The sequence below is a fragment of the Anoplophora glabripennis genome, unplaced genomic scaffold (assembly GCF_000390285.2).
Source record: "Anoplophora glabripennis isolate ALB-LARVAE unplaced genomic scaffold, Agla_2.0 scaffold445, whole genome shotgun sequence".
NCBI lineage: Eukaryota > Metazoa > Arthropoda > Insecta > Coleoptera > Cerambycidae > Anoplophora > Anoplophora glabripennis.
This window is the reverse complement of record NW_019416534.1, coordinates 188,884-209,881: the sequence shown is the minus strand read 5'-3', so window position 1 is coordinate 209,881 and position 20,998 is coordinate 188,884. Positions and strand designations below refer to the sequence as shown.

At 33.3% G+C, this 20,998-nt stretch overlaps 3 protein-coding genes across 4 annotated transcripts in view; 1 reads left to right on the top strand and 2 right to left on the bottom strand.

The window, feature by feature from the left end:
* LOC108909299 (sodium channel protein 60E) overlaps positions 1 to 13,837 on the bottom strand; it is a 198,581-nt gene extending 184,744 nt beyond the window's left edge. For both annotated transcript variants that reach the window (XM_023454877.1, XM_018713605.1), the window contains exon 1: positions 13,585 to 13,837. The gene's annotated coding sequence lies outside the window, so the exon portion shown is untranslated. The remainder of the gene's footprint in view (positions 1 to 13,584) is intronic.
* LOC108909288 (hybrid signal transduction histidine kinase B-like) lies at positions 179 to 14,073 on the bottom strand. The gene is made up of 2 exons (XM_018713593.1): positions 13,585 to 14,073; positions 179 to 355 (listed from the first exon to the last, which is right to left on the bottom strand). The coding sequence occupies exons 1-2, from the start codon at positions 14,071 to 14,073 to the stop codon at positions 179 to 181; spliced, it is 666 nt and encodes a 221-aa protein (XP_018569109.1).
* Positions 14,074 to 19,631: 5,558 nt separating this feature from the next.
* Positions 19,632 to 20,273, top strand: LOC108909287 (nucleoredoxin-like protein 2). Its single transcript, XM_018713592.1, has one exon. The coding sequence runs from the start codon at positions 19,632 to 19,634 to the stop codon at positions 20,271 to 20,273; it is 642 nt and encodes a 213-aa protein (XP_018569108.1).
* Positions 20,274 to 20,998: the final 725 nt, after the last annotated feature.

Genomic DNA, 20,998 nt, shown 5'->3' with positions numbered 1-20,998 from the left:
CGAATTATCATGAAATATTTTTAATTAGTTACATTGATGTCAGTACGTGCTCAATTGACACAGAAACTGACAAATACTAATATCTTAGTCATTGTAACTTGTAGTTAGAATTAGTGTAAAAGATAAGATTTAGTAAGGAATACTCTGATCATAGATTAAAGAAGTCTACTTTAGTTTGCTACTGCTGCTGCTGCTGCTGATGTACATGCTGTTGCTGTCGTTGTTCTTGCTGCTGCTGGTGTTGTTGTTGTTGATATTGGTCTTGTAGATCAATAGCATCAATAACAACAATTTCAACAACAACGACAACAGAAGCGGCAGCACCAGCAAGATCAATAACAGCAATAACAACTGCCTTATTGGATGAGAAAATAGAACTAAAGCAACTCAAAATTTTAAAATTTACTTCTTAATTTGAAAATTGCCTTTAAAATACTTCTTCTCAAAAGTCCCTATTAAAAAGTAGCTAAGGATATCGCTAAAATGTGTCTTTAAAGTACCTTTTTCACTAGGGTACAAAATAACGGTAATTGTGACCCAATCAGGTGGTTGGTGATGTGACTTTAAAGTTAGAAAGTAACAGATTGACAATTTTAATAGTAACTTGTTAATAATCTTATACTACTGGACGACACATTAAAGTAACAGACATTTTAAACAGAAATGTTACCAAAATGTTGCAAAAATTGACATGGACAGTAGTAGAAACCATCTTGCGCAAAACGGATAAATTAATTTATTGTATAAGTGATTTAAGTAGCATTTTATCCACGCAAGAATGTTTGAGTTCGAGCGTTTAATATTCTTAAGTGGATAAAAGGCAATTAAAACACGAATGCAATACAACGTTTTATCCATAATCACATCACAATCATATTTGTGGAGACAGAATTATTGGAATTTAATAAAAAAATATTCACACGACTTAATATTTCTTACTAGTACTCAATGAAACGTGGTAGGTTTTATTATAACTACTGGTTGCTATGGTACGTTGTTTATAATCAATTATTTAATAAAGAATTCTATCTGAATTTGGTAAAAATGCAAGAATGTTCCTGTCGCTGTTTTTGAAGGATTTTAAGATGCAATGTTCCATTTATTGCCAGCGAAATCCAGGGAACATTATGAAGAAGTGCTCGCCGAATTTAACGAATGCAAGGAAAAACGGAGAGTAATGACAATAAATGTAGTATTTTTTAAATTTGAAGAAAAAATATGCAATTTTGCTATGTGGTCCATAGACCTTATAAACTACTGGACTCGCCCACTGTCATTTTGCTTATATAAACGGCAATCGCTCAGACTTGTGCGAGAGAGAGAGAGAGAGAGGTAGTAAGGGCTTAAGTTTCGTTCACAGAATTTCGACTGCAGAGCGCTACATTTAAATCAACCAATCAGCTAGCTATACTCGATTCCTTACCCCTTTTTCTGTTGGGTCGTATTCAAAGACTTTGTAAACATAATATAGAGACTAGAAGACAAAAAATTTTCAACTCCATTAAAAACGTGTTTATTAATTTTATGAGTAAAAATACACTTATGGTACCTATTAAGAATTTTGTCAATATTCTTTACATTAACTCAAACTGAATTAAATTCGATTTTTCTTCTTTTAACAATACATATTTGTACAAGTAATTTTAATTAATTGTTATTAATGAATAAGAGCGTATGCACTATTTGTTCATATGGCATTTCTGTACAAATTGGAGGTATCAAAGGGCGATTGTAATAAATATAAATTTAAAATGAAAGATATTTTATTATGTATATTTCAAAAATATTCATAATTACAATTTTAACCATCACAGTCTTGCAAACTTATGCCTTTATGACATCATTTGGTATTTTTTAATTAACTATGTTTTTAATAAAAACTGATACAACTAAAAAAAAAGATTTTTTTCTCGGTGTATTTCTTATGATTGCTCGATAACCGTAGCTCAAAAAATTGTTTTGTCTAAAGATCTTGAAACTAGAGACTTAAAAGTTTAAAATGCTTTTTTGAACGATCGTTTTTCACTGAGGTATTATAGGTTTATTATTTTTTCATTTTTACTTATCACTACTTACTTACTTACTACTTTGATTGAAATATGAAATTATATTTTTGAAAATGCTTGTAACTTCTAAACAAAAACGAATCGGATCTACGTCCATATGAGAAAAAATGTTTGAAATTAATCCAGCTACCATCTGCCAAAGTTTGTCATAGAGTTTGTAGAACGCCCTGCATTTTCTTCAACTCCAGTTAAAAAAAAAACTGAAACAAATGACTGATACATTATTTACCGAAACTTAGTCGTACGGGAGATATTGATTTTTATTTATTCTTCGTCGTAATGTCCTGCAGTTGGATGCGGTGTGTAAAAGTGGCAGAAATAAAATTCCATGCAATTAAGTAAATCTAGTTTTACGTCCGATTTGAATAATTGAACTGCAGGTCAGGGTGCCACAAATAAAACCGTTCTATTGTTTGGCGATTTATGTGTGCGATAAAATTCAGCGGATTTATAGGTCGTATACTGTACAAACTTGAAGGCAATTGGTGAACGGGCTAATCGTAAATCAATTTCGGAATACTACTTTGTATTTCGTTTGGATACAACAATCGTACCGCACTGTTGATTTGCAAAAATATATTTCACTCGTTTCACGAAAGGCAGGTTTCCACAGCATTTGAAGATTACTAATACGCATTTTTCTATATGGGGAGACTGGTGTAAATTGCAACAAAAGTTACAATTCCTTGCAGTCTAAGGTATTTTCACTTATAGGTCGCGAATATTTTGAAAATATATTTTTTTAAATTAAAAAACAGCACTAACTTTAGATAAATAATACAATCAAAGAAACGATATCTAATTATCAACAAAAATTTAAAAATTCGAAAAATATTCCAGAAATATAATAAAAAAACTAAACTTAAAATTAAATATGAATGTTTTTTGTTATTATACTTCTACTTTTAAAATCCGGCTGAACAATTAAAATCGGTCCACCTCCAACGCACCCAGAAATGCAAAATAGTGCATCAAAAAATTCCAACTGCAATTGTGCCAAAAATAATGGTCCGATAGTGCACACTTGAAGTACATATAATTCACTACTTTTGTGTACAGGGTTCAGCTCTGCAACTTAAAAAATGATGGAATAATGATTTAAAAAAACACTATTTTCCAATTTTTCCGGGTTTTCTTCGTTTCAAATTATCCGATTGGATCGATCTACCTCTCGTTTTATTCGTATTTCGATTCTATACAAATTGTCTCTTTATAGCATTCAGATTGTTTCATTAGTTCAGGATTTTTAAGCAAAAAACTAAAAAAATGCGTTTTTTACATGAAAGTGTTTATAAAAAATTAATGAATGGGAAATTGGAGTAGGAAACATATAAGCATATATCTACAGACTGGCTCGGAATTTTTTGTACTAAAACGGATCGGAATGCGGTTTTTTGCATTCGCTTCCAAAAATTTTTTGTAAAAAATGTATCTACTTTGTATCTTATACAATGCATTGCTGCAGCCAAAAATGCATTGAAAAAATGCATTTTTTGAGACGGCTTGTGGAAGATTTAATAACTTCGTAAATAAGAGTCAGAACTGGCCCAAATCGGGTACCCGGGGGTTTTGGAGGTCGCTGATCACGATTATGATGTTCAAATTGACCCACAGCCGACCTGGAGCTCAGGAACGCCGATGAACGTCATCTCCGTGGGACTCTCCCAAAATTCACGCGGGGAAGGAGAGAAACTCGGCGCCCGGTTTTTTTTTGGGTCACTGAATTCAAATATGGCATCGGCAAACACCTGGTGCACCGGAACCTGGACGTGGACGTCATCTCCGAGAGTTTTCCTGACAAGATTGCCAAAAACAACCCGAAAATCATTGCGTGGCGTTTTTTGGGGCGCTGAATCCAAATTTCACGTCGAAAACGACCCCATGGTGCACCGGATCCTGGACGTGGACCTCATCTCCGAGGGTTTTCCTCACACAATCGAAAAAGACGAACCGAAAATCGTTATGGGGGTTTTTTAGGGGCGCTGAATCCGAATTTCACGTCGAAAACGATCCTCCGAACACCTGGTGCACCGGAATCTAACCCTGAACGTCGTCTCCGAGGGTTTTCCAGACACGGTCGGAAAAGACAAACCGAAAATCGTTATGGAGTTTTTTTTGGGTCACTGAATTCAAATATGGCATCGGCAAACACCTGGTGCACCGGAACCTGGACGTGGACGACATCTCCGAGAGTTTTCCTGACAAGATTGCCAAAAACAACCCGAAAATCATTGCGTGGCGTTTATTGGGGCGCTGAATCCAAATTTCATGTCGAAAACGACCCCCTGAACACCTGGTGCACCGGATCCTGGACGTGGACCTCATCTCCGAGGGTTTTCCCCAAACAATCGAAAAAGACGAACCGAAAATCGTTATGGGGGTTTTTAGGGGCGCTGAATCCGAATTTCACGTCGAAAACGACCCTCCGAACACCTGGTGCACCGGAACCTGGCCCCGAACGTCGTCTCCGAGGGTTTTCCAGACACGGTCGGAAAAGACAAACCGAAAATCGTTATGGGGGTTTTTTGGGGCGCTGAATCCAAATTTCACCCATAGTACTCGAGAAGCATAGAAATAACAATGGGCACGGGATTAAAACTCTAATAATGTTTTATTTTAATGTGTGGTGGTAATAGTTTAAATAACTAGATGGATTTCATAGGGTCTAACGACACTTACAGTGTACGATAATTCAATAAACAAAGAAATCTAAATACAAAATTTAGATAAATTTGGAACGAATACACTGAAGATGAATTTTTCGAGACAAAACGTCTGAATCTGGTTTGGGCTGAGGCAGTACAGTATTGGGGGTCATGAAAGCTTTAAAAAAATGTAATAAAATTTCCAGGGCCGTATTTAAGAAAATGGAGTTGATGATGGTCCTGGAGAGACGAAACGTTACATATAAAAATTGATTATGCCATTCGCTAGAGGACAAAAAGTCGCCTTGAGAAAGTGTTCTTCTTTTTTCAATATCACCTCAAATAAGGTTCAGCCTTATTCAACAAAAAATTTTCAAAATTTCGGTTTTTTTCAAATATTTCGAAAACTAATCATGTTAGCCTTGATTTTTTAGAGGCATAATGTTAGTCCCTTGACTACGCAACTTTGCCCCCATTTAAGCTACCTTGTACCTCTTACCGTTTCCGAGATCCCTGTAGTGAGAAGCGAATTTGTAAGTTTGTATAGACAACATTCTTTTTAATTTGCAATATTCTACTCACTTTCCGCTCGGCTACAAACTTTTCGCTATTATGTATATTATTAGTATTAACATTTGACAATGTAGTTCTTGTAAAGAAACATATAATTTTTTAAGTTTGTTATGTTTGTTGATAAATTCGTTTGCAACGGTATAGTTCTAATATCCTAATATCGAAGAAAATATCTTCACTCTGTAAGCTAAATTGGTTGTACTCAAGTCCAACAACTGTTTTATTTCCTCGCCCGGAAAGAACCAAATAAATAAAAACTCCAAATAACGGCTTGCTTTATTATTTTCCGATACCGCTGCAACCCGGTAAAATGTATTAATAAAAACTTTATGGCCTCCCATATAAATCAATTCCGATAAACTTCGAAATCGTATTGCGGCAGACCGACGTGTCCTTATTGGCAATTTGAATGCAGCTATTAGGAACAGGTTGATTGATGGATTTATGGATTTTTCTGGCTGGAAGTTCAGCTTATTTTTCTTTAATAAATAAATTTGCTTTTTGTGTTTGCCTTCCGGGGGATCAAAGGTGGATTTGATGTCAATGCGCGACTTCGGGGATGACTATTGAATTTCATGAAGCTCGGGGCCAAGCTTGAACTCTGTAAAAGGAAATGTGGGTATTTTTGCCGCCTTCCTATTCGCGTCAGAGGCGGAGAGGGATTTTGATTTGTTTTGGACAGATGTAACAAAGCGTTACTTCTCCAAAAAATACCCACTTACGCGACTTTAGCATGACACTACTTCGTTTGGTAAACACGGATTTGGAGGTTTATTTTTAATGAAAGAAAATTCTTGACGAAACCGATCGTTAACATTCGATTCAATCACATTTTAGTACGCCTTAAATAATAATAATAAAATAATAATAATAATAATAATAATAATAATAATAATAATAATAATATTAATAATAATAGTAATAACAAATATAAAAAAATATGTACATTATATGCATATAGTATACACACCTAGTTCCTAGATGCTGAACTTAACAGTAGCACAATTAACAATTTGCGAGAGAGTAATAGTCCAGTTACTTATGGTTTTTACCTCCGAATTCTTTATAACTGAACCGATTGACGTGAAATTTTGACTGAATATGGGGAAAGCCTCAGGGAACAAAACTTATATAGTGCCGAAGTGTGCTTTTACCCTGGGGGTGGTTCCCACACCTTCTTGGAGGTGGATATTTGTACGCCCAAAATAACCACAGGAATCGATAGAGGAGTCAATTTTAAGTAACAAATGTTATATAAAGTTTTTTGGATAATCCAATATTTTCCGAGTTGTTCGTCGTTGAAAATGTTGATTTTTTACTGAAAAAGTGCTTGTTTTCGGACAGTTTTTTTCAAATAACTCTGAAACCATTGGATTTAATGAAAAAGTTGTAATGAACAAAAAGAAAGGTAATAAAAAAACATCTCGAAAATCTAATGACATCATTTTGTTTTTCTCTAATCGCAATATAAACCGAGTTATGGATTTTTAAACATTATTATATGTTAGCTAAAAACTAAATTGGAACCAGTTAACGTTAAATAACGCCAAAACCATAAATAGTAGAAAAAAAAACTATTTGCAGATTTTTTAAAGTACTTTGAAAAACCTTTAAAATGAGCTGTTTTAAAAGTCTTTAGAATTGAAATTAACGGAAATATGATCGAAATAACATGATAATCTGATTTTTAAAATTAAATGCAATCCATTTACAGATTTCTTCATTTATGTTTTAAGAATATGTTCTGGGTGTTTGGCTCACTTACAAAACATGATTTCGAAAAAAAACTTAATTTTTGAAAATGTTAATTTTTCAAATTTTTAAAAAAATTCGATTTTTACGCTGTAACTTAAAAATTAAAAAGTGTACGAAAAAAATACAAGAGTAAAAAAATTTAGCTTCTGAAGATTTTGCTTTATTTTTTATTCCTTTAAAATTAATATCAATCGAGATATCGCCATTTTAAGTTATCATATGGATGAGAGAACCACCCTTTTCGAGCCCTTTAAACCCTTCAAACTTAAAAATGAAGGGCTTAAAAAATATCAACTCAACAGTTCACGTAGCCCTTACAATTCCCTGCAAAATGAGCCTTTGTGCGATTAAAAATCTTAAAAAGTAAGAAAGTTATCGTCAAAAAAAATAAACACTTGTATAGGTGATAATTTTAGGAAAATTTAGGTCACACAACAGTTTTGAAACATTGAGATCTTTTTTGTATACCATATACGTATTTAGTATGTGTATATTCGAATAAACCAGTACTATACTATATTATAACTACTATATTATAATAAGGGAATAAATGTTTATTTAATACGAATCCACATTTAAAATGTTTCTACTCTTTTAATAATATTTTTTCACTTTATTTTCGAAAGAGGGGGTACTTTTCAAGGGTTGAAATGTTGCAATCGATAAAAAAAAATTTTTAATCAAGAAATTAATTTTAATTTGATAAAAATGCATGATTCAAGTTGAAAAAATTTGTTTATATTATTTTCTTCCAAAGGGGTGGTTTTTAAAGGTTTTTCCGGGTTGAAAATTTGGGATACATTAAGTTTCATGTTAGATAGCACATGAAATTACTCATACTGCACATATAAAAAAGATTTGATTACATAAAATGCTCAAATTAGTATTTTTTCTTTTTTTTTCCAATAAGGGGTGGTTTTTACCCCTTAAGAACAAAAAGCACACCTAACGCATATATAAGTTTTGAAGTGGGGGGCAAGATGAGCCTAATTCTAAATTTTGAGAAAAATCGATGCAGTTATAAAAAATTCGGAGGTATTACTATATTTTCAGCTACAATAACTGGGCTATAATAAGTCATAGAAGCCAGACAAACATAGTCTGAATAATAATTTTCCTTTGATTGCCAATTTGTCACATTTCCGTGTTGACAAGTTCTGTGAATATTAAGAAAAAAATTACGTTCTGAATATATTTTGTGCTGCCACCAATAATTTGACAATATTAGACTACAACAGGATATACAGGGTGCTGAGGTCATGCTGAATAAAAAAGTTATAATACACATGGGTTCAATTCTCCATGGTTAGCGATCTATGGACTTTAGAAATAATGTTTTAATAGCAATCTCGCTTACTATAAACATGTTAGTTGACGAAACAAGTGACAGTTGATGTCAAAATTTATAAACGTCAGTTTATGTAGTAAATATGTGAATGTGTTTCTAGTAATACTTTTCCTGTCAACATGCCTGTGCTGTTTTCGAACGAAGAGTATGTCGACATACAAGGATTTTGTAATGGAACTTCGCGAGCTGCTCGTAGAGAGTATGAACGACGATTTTCAAACAGATGAGTGTCAAGTCGTCAAACATTTGATTCTGTGATTCGACATCTGCGAACGCATGGTTCCAACAATATCAACTAACTATGAACGTCCTGAACAGCAAAATTTCGCATTTCAAAAAAGAATCTGCTTTTCAACGACGATTTTCTATATACGTCTGATATGGCATCTTATTTGTTACTAATATTTATATAAAAGGTACAGTTACAAGGCAAAGTACAAGTAATAAATGTTGACGCTCGGGTCAATTTAGGAATCATATTGTTTATGTTATTTATTTCTGTATTAGGATTGTTTATTAGCATACCATTCTTATTTTCAACCTGCAAAGAATTCGGTTGTCAAAATATTGAATGCAACCATTAAAAATTATTGAAAATACCTTCATACCAAGATAATAATAATTCGAGGCTTCTGCTTCAACAATTTGTTTACTTGTTATCTATTAAAAGTTCTGGACTTCTTTGTTTTATATCCCACAGAACGTTTTCTTTAGAAAAGGCATTAATTTCGTAAATTTGCTAATATCACTGGTCTTGTTTTGAGCATCATTGAATCAGAACATCTTCATTTACTACCATTGCTTTTTTCGCACCATCCCATCCTTCGGAACAATCATATGCTTTTTTCTAACTTTTCCTGGATTTCATTGGTAATAATTCATCATTGACAGAAGCGGCTGCTTCTTTAATATCGAATGCAATGTTTTCTTCGCGATAGTTTCTTCGCTATTCATCTCTAAACAATTTTTTAATGATTTGGAGACTTATAAAAATATAGGCTTCGAAATGCCAAAAACGTCTGCCAACAAACAAGTGTGATATATGCCTATTACTTTGCTGTTAATTCAATATTTAGCAATTTAGTTCCTTTTCTAGCATTTGAATTATATTGTTTATAAGAGTCCAATAAATGATAACAGACGAGTGGAAAAAGATATAAATAATTTTGCAGGTCAATTTTGCGATACCCTGTGTTTATGAATAAGATATTATTACAGTTATAAATGATAAATACATACAATACTGGTGGACTAAAAATATAAGAATATTGATGCGGAATACTGTATTTTCTTCGCGTGTGTGGGCAGTCAGAGTTTCTGTTTATATTTGAATTAAAATATTACTTTGTGTATATAATATATACTACTTCGGGGAAATCGATAGCGGCTAGGCTCTTTATCAAATAAACTTCACTAAAATCAATAGTATTCCTTGCGTCTCGCGGCTGCTAGTTGTTGCTTTCTCGGGGGACAACGGTTGTAGGAATACGTTGCGAGAAAGCTAATCGCAGACCATTTTAGAAAATTATATTTGGGTACAGAGGAAAAGCGCGTTTGTCAAAAACTAGAATAAGAATAAACGTTTCTAATTAAGAAAAGCGTAACGATGTTTCAAGGATTGTGGCGTAATGTGTCACAATGTATAATGTACAGGGTTATTGGTTATAAATGTCATTCAATTCAATTTTTATTTTTAAATTTAAAAAATGCCCTAAATCGAGTATTTTAGAATTTATAATGACACAGAATTTTGTTTTAAAAGACGTAGCGTGGCAAACTAAACCTATTATCACCTTATTGTAATAAAACAAAAATACGACAGGTAATAATAGAATATGTCTTTTTTTAAGCTAAACCTATATTTTTTGAGCACCCTGTATATAGCTTGACGAAGGTAGAACTCTTTTATAACATAACAGACATACAATAAGAATTAATAGGTCTACCTTCAATGATAAGAAAAATTTGATAATAAGAAGAGCATGGCACTTATGATCTAGTCTAGAGTCTAGAGACTAAATATATAAACCTCAATTGCTTTTTTATTATATGAATGGCTATACACCTATAAATCAAGACACATTGTATATATAAGAGGAATTATCTGACATTAAAAAAATCATGATAGGTGGGTAGAAATGGCCTTCACCAGGTCAATATACAGGGTGGCCCATTTAAAGGGGTATTTACTGGCTAATTTGATTAACTCGATTAATTTTCGATATGTTTTTATAGGATTTCTTGAAAATGGCCTTTTTATATTGACACTTGTGTCATGGTTATACGAGATATATTGCAAAATTATTTATAGATTGTATCCATTGTTACAAAATAACCAACTTCACTGGCATTTTTCCTAAAAGATAACAAGTTCGCCAACATTTGTTTGCAGGTCACCAAACTATACATAATGGTCTTTAACTACAGTTAGTTGGCGAGTTACAAAATGTTCAATTTTATTTAAAAAAAAATTGATTTGAAATACGAACTAGAAAAGATAATTTATTGAAATTGCGTTTACGACTCATCAAAGCCTTTTATATCGCCATGTTCGAAAGTAAACGTATGTGACAGCATATTTATTGAGACAAATAAAACTGTACGCTACTGATATTTGAAATCCTTGAAATTTTTATTTAAAAAATTTTTTCTTATAAAATTTTACTAGGAACAGCCATTTTCTAACAAATTACAAAACAAGTAACGGCTACAAAATCGTGTACTTAAGATTCTTAAGATTGGGTGAGATATAATCTACAAAATATATGTCGTATGTTAAGTGTCATTGCTAGTCAATGCCTAGTAGCATTACTTTGGACCAATTGGCCAAGTGTGTATTTTTTTATATGTTTATTTTTTCAGCACGATATTTTTGGTTAGGCAAAACTAATTTCATAAAAATAACCTTTCATTGACCTTTTGAGCGCAAGACTATTCAATTAATATTTTTTTTTTTCAGGCTGCAAAATACCCAAATGAACAGAAAGAAAATTCTAAGGCTATGACGCAAATAAGTAACTTCAAACAATACAGGGTGTCCCGAAATTCATGCAACAAAATTTGGTCACATATTCTTAAGACAAATTTAGGGGACCTGTATTTTTTATTTTTGCCAAGTGACCTCCTCTTTCGGAGTTACAGCCCCCTGAAGTCCGGCCCTAAGAATAATCTTTTTTTTTAATATCTCAGAACCCTGTTCTAAGAGAATCACTAAATTTGGTACACAGGGGTTTTATGACATGTGGAATGTGATGGTGCTACGGTTTTTGGCGGGGAATCCCCTTAAGACAATTTTTCGTGGGCCCCTTTGTCTTTGTAGCCAAAAAAATTTGGTCGCATATTTAAATTTCTTAAAAATTATCAGTCCACTAGAAAGTCATTAAATTTAGAAAGTTTTTGTCTATTTATATACTTTTTCGTAAAACGCAATGTTTTGGAGAAAAAAGTCAAAATGTGATCGAATGCATATCGCGATTCACCATTTTCCTCATAAACATTGCGTTTTACGTAACAAATATCAAGGGCCAAAAAAGTTTCTATATTCAATGGCTTTCTAGTTAGCAAATAATTTAAAAAAAAAATCAAATGTGCGACCAAATTTTTCTGGTTCCAAAGACAAGGGGGTCCAAGAACAAGTGAACAAGGGGATTTCTCGCCAAAAAGCGTAGCACCATCAGATTCTACATATCATAAAACCCCTGTGTACCTAATTTACTGATTCTCGTACAACATGATTTTGAGATATAAAAAAGACTTCTTAGGGGTAGATTTCAGGGGGCTGTAACTCCGAAACCTGGTCAGTTGGCAAAAAGAAAAAATACGGGTCCCCTAAATTTGTCTTAAGAATTTAGGACCAAATTTTGTTGCAAGAATTTCAGGACACTCTGTATACCTACGTTTCTTTATTATTTTTTTGGCTGGATTAGGTTAGGAAATATAACACTATTACGTTTCGTCGACGTTTAGTCGTTTCTACTACATCTTCAAGTCTCTATATTAGTAAAAAAATTTTCGTTTTTATAATACAATGTAATATACAGGGTGTTACAAATTAGTAGGTCAACCTGTTAATTACATATTCTTTGGACTAAAATATAGGAACTTTTCAAAATACAGAGTACCAAAATTAAAATTTAAAACATGATTTTCATTGATAACTCCGATCATTGTAGAGATATTTATTTGAAATTTAGCACATATTTTGATCGTAAGTAGGCACACTTTTTGTGTAATTTTCGTTTAAAATAGCAAAGCGCGAATGGACGGGGGGTTGCAGTACCTATGGACCCCCCATTTTTTTTTGAGTTTGTCTATGCCTTCCGAATATTTTTTTTAGATTAAGCGGTGTTTTATTCTATTTCACTCTTATAAGATTTTGATTTGGGGCCTCGTTTACGAGATATTGTAACTTTTTTGAATACGCGACATCGATTTAGTCGATGTTACACTTTATTTTTTGGGACTATATGAAATATTTGAGTGTTATCTACTTCAATTCACTGAGTAAAATGGAAATGATCTTCATGATCAGTGATATTTAATTTGAGCTAAATCTAACATATCTAAAAAAGTTGCAATTTCTTGTACAGCAAGGCCCAAATCAAAATATGTGGTTTCAGTCTAAAGTGTTCTTTCTTTACCTCATACAATCCGTATCTTTAACTGTTGTTTAGTTAGTTTTGGTACCATATAAAAGAAATTTTTCATAAAATCGAAATTTTAATTTTGACACCCTGTATTTTGGGGTTTCGAAATAAAAAGTGGTATAAGAAAAGTCCCATTATTTTAGTCCAAAGAATATATGGTTAACTGCTTGACCTACTAATTTGTAACACCCTGTATAGTTAATTAATTTTGAAATATAATAAAAACAGAATAATTAAGCCTATAAAATTGACCACCTACGTACAATAAAAAATATATAGAAATTATTTTTTTTTCAAATAATTAAATTACATACATATAATTTAATATGTTCAAAATTACTGCATGCTTTTTACAGTTTTTTAAATTAATCAACTCTACATTTCATTGTGGACAAAAACGAAAAATGATTTAATCGATTTCTGAGGATGTCGTAATAAAAACCACGAAACGTCGACAAAATGTAAAAACGTTTGTTATATTTTCGGACCTAATCCAATCTAGTTGGCTCGTCTCGAGTCCCCGTTTAACCAGAAAGACGTTTCCGACTCACCTCATCGTAGATAAAGTTGTCTATCTCCTCCAGCGGCCTGCCATACAACCTAGAAGGGAACGGTTCGAATTTCGCTGGCAACCTGGAACCGTCCTCCACACTCAACTTCCTCCTGGGCTGGAAGCCGTACTCCCGCACAAGTTGCACCGTCTTCTTCTCGAGCCTCTCCAACGACTCCTTGGTGAAGGGCTTCACCTGGGTCTTGCTCCTTGGCGGGGGCGCCCTCAGCGGGTCCGAGTTCCTCTTCTGGGCGTTGAACCCAGCCAGCTCCGCGTCCAGGGGCTGTTCGACGCCGCTGTCGGGGCCGCAGGGGTACGAGATGGGCCGCCTCTGTCTGAGCGCCCTCCCGTCGTCTTCGTCGGCGTCGTCCCGGATGTCCTGGGGCAGGTCGAACCCGGGGGCGCCGTCCGGGTGCGGGGGGTCGGCGAGGAGCAGCGGCTCGAGGTCGGGGGGCGCCTGGGCCGGCGCCTCGTGCGGGGGGCTCGACATGAGTTGTCTTATCTGGCCGCAGGGCTCTCGAAGCGAAACGGCATGGCGAGAGGATCGCGGTAGACTGGCCGAGAGCGGCGCGAGGCGTCCCGGCGGCGGCGCACTCGGGGGGCGGCGTATGGAGCGGCGGCGGCGGTACGGACTTCTCACGTTGCTACGGCTCTAATTGTGGGCACACTGGAACGGCCTGTTTACGCGCGTTTTTTTTCCGCTGCGGCCTGTGTGTAATGCGGGCAAAGTTCTTGATTTAATCATTATCGAACATTTTTAACTTATACTTAATATTAGTTCAGGCGGTATCTGTTTCGGATTGGGTAAAAGACATACGATCGGAGATTTTTGCTTTAACGGCTTCTAAATAACATCAGAAATTATAATATTTCTATTCAAATAAAAAAAAACGTGGGCTTAATTGTTATTGCAAAAAAAGTATAAAAAATAGCAAAAAAAATCGTTTTTTTCTTGGATTTCTCGTCGACAACTTAGCAACTATTCATTTTAGACAAAAATGGAACAGGAAACAAAGTTTGTAATTAAATTTTGATCAAGATAGAGTTAGTTGCAATTCGATAAAATGCTAGTTTATTTGTTAGTTTTTTTCAGACACTTGAATAATACCTAGGTCTTCATACTTTTCCCAATTAAACTTCTTAGTGCATAGAATCATCACACCAAATTTCATACAATTCGGTTCCATAGTTTTTACATAATACCTCATTTTTTAAATTTTTTTTATTAATTAAAATTTTTTAAAACCAAATTTCTAAAAATCTAAAGCCTTTGAAAACTTGAAAATTTCACCACAAAAAGAAGAGCTCTCAAGCTTTAAAATGGTTTTTGAAAAATTCAAATCGGACAATTAGGTGAGCCGTGGTGTTTGTTTAAACATTTTCGCAATTTTCACGCTTATAAACAATTGCAATAATTTAATGTTTTTTTATTTTTTTTTTAATTTTAAAATATGGTTTGAGGGTATACTATATATATATATATTTTAATATAGTCCAGTCACTGAAAGCGAAAATAAGGTAAAAGCTCCCAATTTTTTTGGATAACATGGATTTTCCTGAAAATTTGTATACAAACTCATCTCACCCCCCACTTCAAAAGTTATATTGTCTAGATGCGTGCTTTTTATCGCAGATTTACGTATTTTAAAGATTCAATTCATGTTCAAATATGTTGGATAAAGTTCCTTTCATGTTGTTTAATAAATATTGATGAAATTTAATTGCTTTTCAAACCTTAAAAATCCTAAAAAACTACCTTCCATGGCCAAAAAAATAGAAAAAACAGTTTAAAATATTCTTTTGGTGTACTCACAATGAATTGCATTTCTTTGTTATTCATTAGAAAGCTTACGACTCATTATAAAGTTGTAACCCTTAGAAACCATTCCTTATAATCAAAAAAATATTGTTGAGAGCTTGAGATGTTTTAATGGTATGCATATGTTGAATTATAATCTTTTTATTGGTTTTCAAATGATCTATGATATATTGCAACTTTTCAGCCACCCAAAAACCCTTATGGAAGACCTACCCCTCATAAAAAGCCCTACCCCTTATAGAAAAATTTCCTAAAAATTATCTGTGAGTTTGATATAATTAATTTTATTATTATTATTATTATTATTATTATTATTATTATTATTATTATTATTATTATTATTATTATTATTATTATTATTATTATTATAATACTTACTCTAATCAGTTCACAAGTGCTCCAAAATACACACAGATGATGGTAATTTACCCGCTCCGAAAATTTTACCGAAAAAATGCGATTAATTTTTTTACCATACTTTTGTAATTTTAAAGTTACAAATTTACTCAAAAAACCATTTTGTAGGGAATTTAAAGCACTTTAAGTTCTGTGATTAGGAGTTTTTTGAGCCCTTCGTGTTTTAGATTTGTAAGCTAAAAGGGCTCACGATATTCAGTCTTGGGGCTTAGCTGAGATTCTAACGGTCATAACTTTGTCCTACAAAAATTAAAAAAAAAAACAAATTTTCAGTAAGAAAAAACCTACAATTTCTTATTCTATCATTTTTTTAATAACTTTGTTAGTTTTTGAAATATTTTGAAAAAAGGAGATTTTTTAAAAAATTGAAAAATTTTATTCAAAAGTAAATGAAATATTTTTTAAATTTAGGCTTCTAAAATCGTTCAAATTCCCAGAATCTACTGTTAATACATAAATAAAGTAAATTGCAGAAGGAATACGTTTAATTTTTTTCCGTCAAGTCATTAACTTTAATACCAATTTTTTTTCTCAAAAATCAAGACAATCATTTTATTTTGATTGTAACTTCATTAGTTTTCATGCTAACGACTTTTACCAACACTCAATTTAAAGATCTTTTCAAGAACTTTAATAAGTGTTATATAAGTTTTCCTCGAAAAACCTTTAATTTTTCCGCTACAGGACGTTGAACGTTTCGATTATTGACTTCAATTTCTGGGAGTCATAACTCTGGTTCTATACCACCTACAAAAATAAAGAAAAACCAATCTCTTTGCTATTTAATTACCTTCATTTTTGCTTATGAAATTTTTTTTTATAAAACTTGTAGCTTTTGAGATATTCGCGAAAAATGGCACAAAAACACGCATTTCTTGGGCTAAAAACGAACATGTTTAGGCGCAAATAACTCAAAAAGCATTGACTGTACAAAAAATTCTTATAGGACATTTTTTGCTTACAATTCGTCCCTCTGTCGAATCGTCTATTTTTAATAAAAAATTCCCACCCTCCAGAAGGGGTGGTATCCACCCCTAGAGTAGAAGCACACGTCGGCACTATATAACTTTTGTTTGTTGGGCTATTCCCTAGCTACAGTTCAAATTTCACGTCAATCCATTCCATCCGAAAAAATTGGTAGCCAAAATGCTTCAGTGACTCGATTAATAACAACGTCGACAATTACAGCAATTTATGTACTGGGTGATTTTCCTTAATGTTGAGGCAGTAAAATTTTGTAAAAAAGTGAGCTTGTAGGATTTTTTCTATACTTTTTGATCAAACATATTAGTATACACGGTAGATAAAAAATACACTTTTTTACATGGGACACCCTATGTCTCAATTAATTTATTGATTCTTCGTTTAATTGTAAGCATTTTTTATATAACAAGTCATATTCTCAAAGTCAACGTCTTCGAAATATTAGCAAATAAAAATTAATAAAAAAAACTAAATACAGTGTGTTTATGATAAAAGGAACAAATTCGTTTAAAATTCACGTAATTATTTTGTGGAAAAACGCTTGCACGCGTCGATTAGTATTTTTCGTTGTGGATTTTTTGACATAAGAAAATTGTATACAGGGTGTCTCAAGAACAACATATGCAGTCATCATAGATTTTTTTTAATGGAACACCCTGTATAATGTGCCATTCTTGAATTGTACGGTAAATTCTGAACACGTTCTTGTACAACATACCATATCTTTTAAATCAGCGGTTTTCGTAATAATGACGTTTGAAACGTGGATAAATGGGAAAAAATAATAATGTTTATTCATAAAATATTATGTAAATAACAATTGCTTTATAATAAATGTTCAATGTTTTGTCCGTTTACTTCAATACATTTTTGTAGTCGAAGGATTGTTTCCCGTTCAACGTTTTCAGTTACCTCTGCTTGAATAAGTCTTATTTTCTGGCGTATTCTGTTTCAGGTCATCAATATTATTTGGTCTATTCACATAAACTTTAGATTTCAAATAACCCCATAAGAAAAAATCTAAAGAGGTTAAATCCGGTGACCTTGGTGACCACTCAATAGGACCTTTATGTCCAATCCATTTATTAGGGAAAGTTAAGTCAAGAAATTGTTGAACAGCAATTGCAAAATGAGGAGGTGCCCCATAGGAACCATATGATATTATGAGGAATATGTGGATCTTGTGGATTAGGAAAAAGCAACAGCTAAAGCGGGGATGAGTTTAAACTGAAGAAAGTATAAGTAGCGTTCTCCATTTAAATTTTCTTCAAAAAAATAAGGCCCAAGAATTCGGTTTTCGACAATACCCGCTCAAACAACCGACTTATGTTCAACGAGGATTTTCAGTTGCCCAGTACCTGCAGTTTTTTCTGTTGCCATTTCTATTTAAAACAAATTTCATATGTCAAAAAATTCGCAACTAAAAATACTAATCTTCACTGTATATCATCCAAAAATTGTTCTTAAAAATTGAATTATTCCAAAGACCTTCTTACAAAATCTGAATGGTTCTCATTTAGTTCATTTATTTCGTTCCTAATTAGTTGTTTTAAATATTTTATATTTTCAATATGATTTTGGTAAACGCAATTTTTTAAATATTCCCGTAGAAACGCGTCCATTGGAGTAAGATCTGGACTGTCGGCTGGCTAGTTAATTGGTGCATTTCTTCTACCAATCCATATGTTAAAACGTCGGTTTAAGTGGTTTCTGACTCTTAAGGTGCTATGGGATGGGGTCGGTCCTGCTGGAATATAACGTCTAAAGTCCAAAATGCTGCAAAGGTAATTCATCTATAAAATCGTCTAGGTCATTTTCGAGAAAGTTTAAATATGAGCCATTCTTGTAAATTTTTTGAAATATGCGTTATAGATAGCTATATTTGGATTTTCTTGAACAGGAAGTAATATATTATGTTACGCATCTTCGTTATCTTGCACCACTCTTTTCTTTCTGTTCAGATTTGATGTTTGTTGAAATTCTTCGAATATGCTTTTTAATTGTTTTTTTTTGCAAGAGCTTGCATTCTTAGACTTTCTCGACTTAAGTCTCGTTGCGATGCTGCGGAATTATAGTTGTTTCGAATGAACGAACTTAAAATTATTCGTTTTTCTCTTTGCGAGTATGGCATTTTTAACAACAATTTGTAGCGATATTTTTGAATTACTTGATATAGTTACTGTCACTGTCACTTTTATTGACTTATCCATTGCTACTAGATAAGAACCCAAAATTTTACATTTCAATTTTTATTTGCTAATATTTCAAATACCGTTGACAAGTATATAAGTATATAACATATAAAAAATGCTTAGAATTAAACGAAGAATCATTAAATTAAATTAGATATAGTGTCCTATTTAAAAAAGTATACTTTTTTTATCTACCCTGTATACTAATATGTTTGATCAAATACCTGTGCAAAAAGTACATAAAAAATTAGGGAACCCTGCCACTAGTGTCAGATTAATACCGAGGAATAATCTCGAAAAGTACAGGGAACAAAGTAATTTCCGAACAACTAATTCATCCCTGTTTTGGAAAATAAATTAAAAGGTTCTGTAAACTTAAAAACCAATGACATGATTTTTTATTTTTGTCGTTTAAGTATGTTATAATTTCTACATTTAAATGATGTTTTTCAATGATGTGACTTCGAGTGAAGTTGTTGAACTTAAGAACAAAGGCAAAGTTGAAATGGATGTCCGCGGATGGATGTATATCTCTAAAATAGACTTGTGATATCAACTATGAAATGTCAGTGTCAAAATATTAAAACCTATCACATTCACAGTCGAATTTCACCTTCTTTTTAATCACCCATCAGCATGGACATGCTACAGGGAAAGAAACTGGTAACCAAAGACTGCCAGTCCCACAAGGCGACCCACTACCTGAAAAAAGCGAAGATCATCATCTACTACTTCTCCGCCTCGTGGGTGGACGACGTGGACCTCCTGCAGAAGCTCAAAGCTATCTACGCGGAGAACGTGAAGAGAGAAATCGGCATGGAGGTCATCTACGTGTCCTCCGACACTGAGGAAAAGCCATTCAACAAACCCTTCAGAGAGCACCACGGACCTTGGCCGGCCATCGCACCCAAGAACATAGCTCTAGCGGAGGAACTGAGGCACAGGTACAACATAACCTGTCTGCCACAAATAATAGTGGTGAGGAAAGAGGACGGATTCATAATCACGAGGAAGGGGAGAGAAGAGCTACAGAAGACCGGCATGAACGTCTTGGTAGTTTGGAGCGACTACGATCCCGATATGACATTGATAGACGATAACCTGATCGATTTGACCACGCCTCAACAGCAAGAAGTTGCCACCGAGACTGCGAAACCCGACGAAGCTACCGAGCCAAAACAACAGAAAGAAGAATACGATGAGTACGATTTCACTCAAATTCAAAGCAAAGTTTTTTCATTCGGGCCAGGTAGGAAAAAAGGACCTAGAAAGACGTAATCTTGAATTCCTTGATTTTAAAAAGTAGACAGCGAAAATATTGTTTATGGCGTACCTGCGGTCGTTTCATCCATTATCAACAGTTATTGCAAAGGAATCTGTCTTTGTATAAAATTTCTGGTCGTATATACTTTCAGGAGACTCAAAAAGATGTTTATTTTAATTAATAAAAATAAATATTTGTGAGCGAAATATTGCTATTCTTTTGTCCCGTTTAATGAAAATTTTTTAATTCCGGATGATGCTTTTTCTCGTACAAATGTAAGCAAAACTACGAAAACATAAAATTTTCTCTCTTAATTCTTAAGACACGACAAGAAGGATCAAAAACGCAATAGTTTAAATAAATCACTATTTTAAATGTAGTGCCAAACGCATTTCGGAGATCTCCCGTGTATATGACTTTCGGATCATATTTTTCATTCCCAAGAGATATTCAGTTAATAAAACTTTAAGATAAGGAAACGAAAAAAGATGTGGTCTGCACTTTTATAGAAGATTCAGAGTTATGATTACAATTGCGCTCGAGTTCCAGTTTGCCTGACAGCATACTAATGATTTAGAGGTATATACAGTGTGTTATAATATTCCGTGTAATATGGAGGTACCTGCGATCAAAATAAGCAGATTTAACTTAGCTTACCTCTATCCTAAGTTTTATATTCATCTTCTTTCTTCAGTGTTAGATTTTTGGTTAGACAAAATTAATTTCATAAAAAATAACC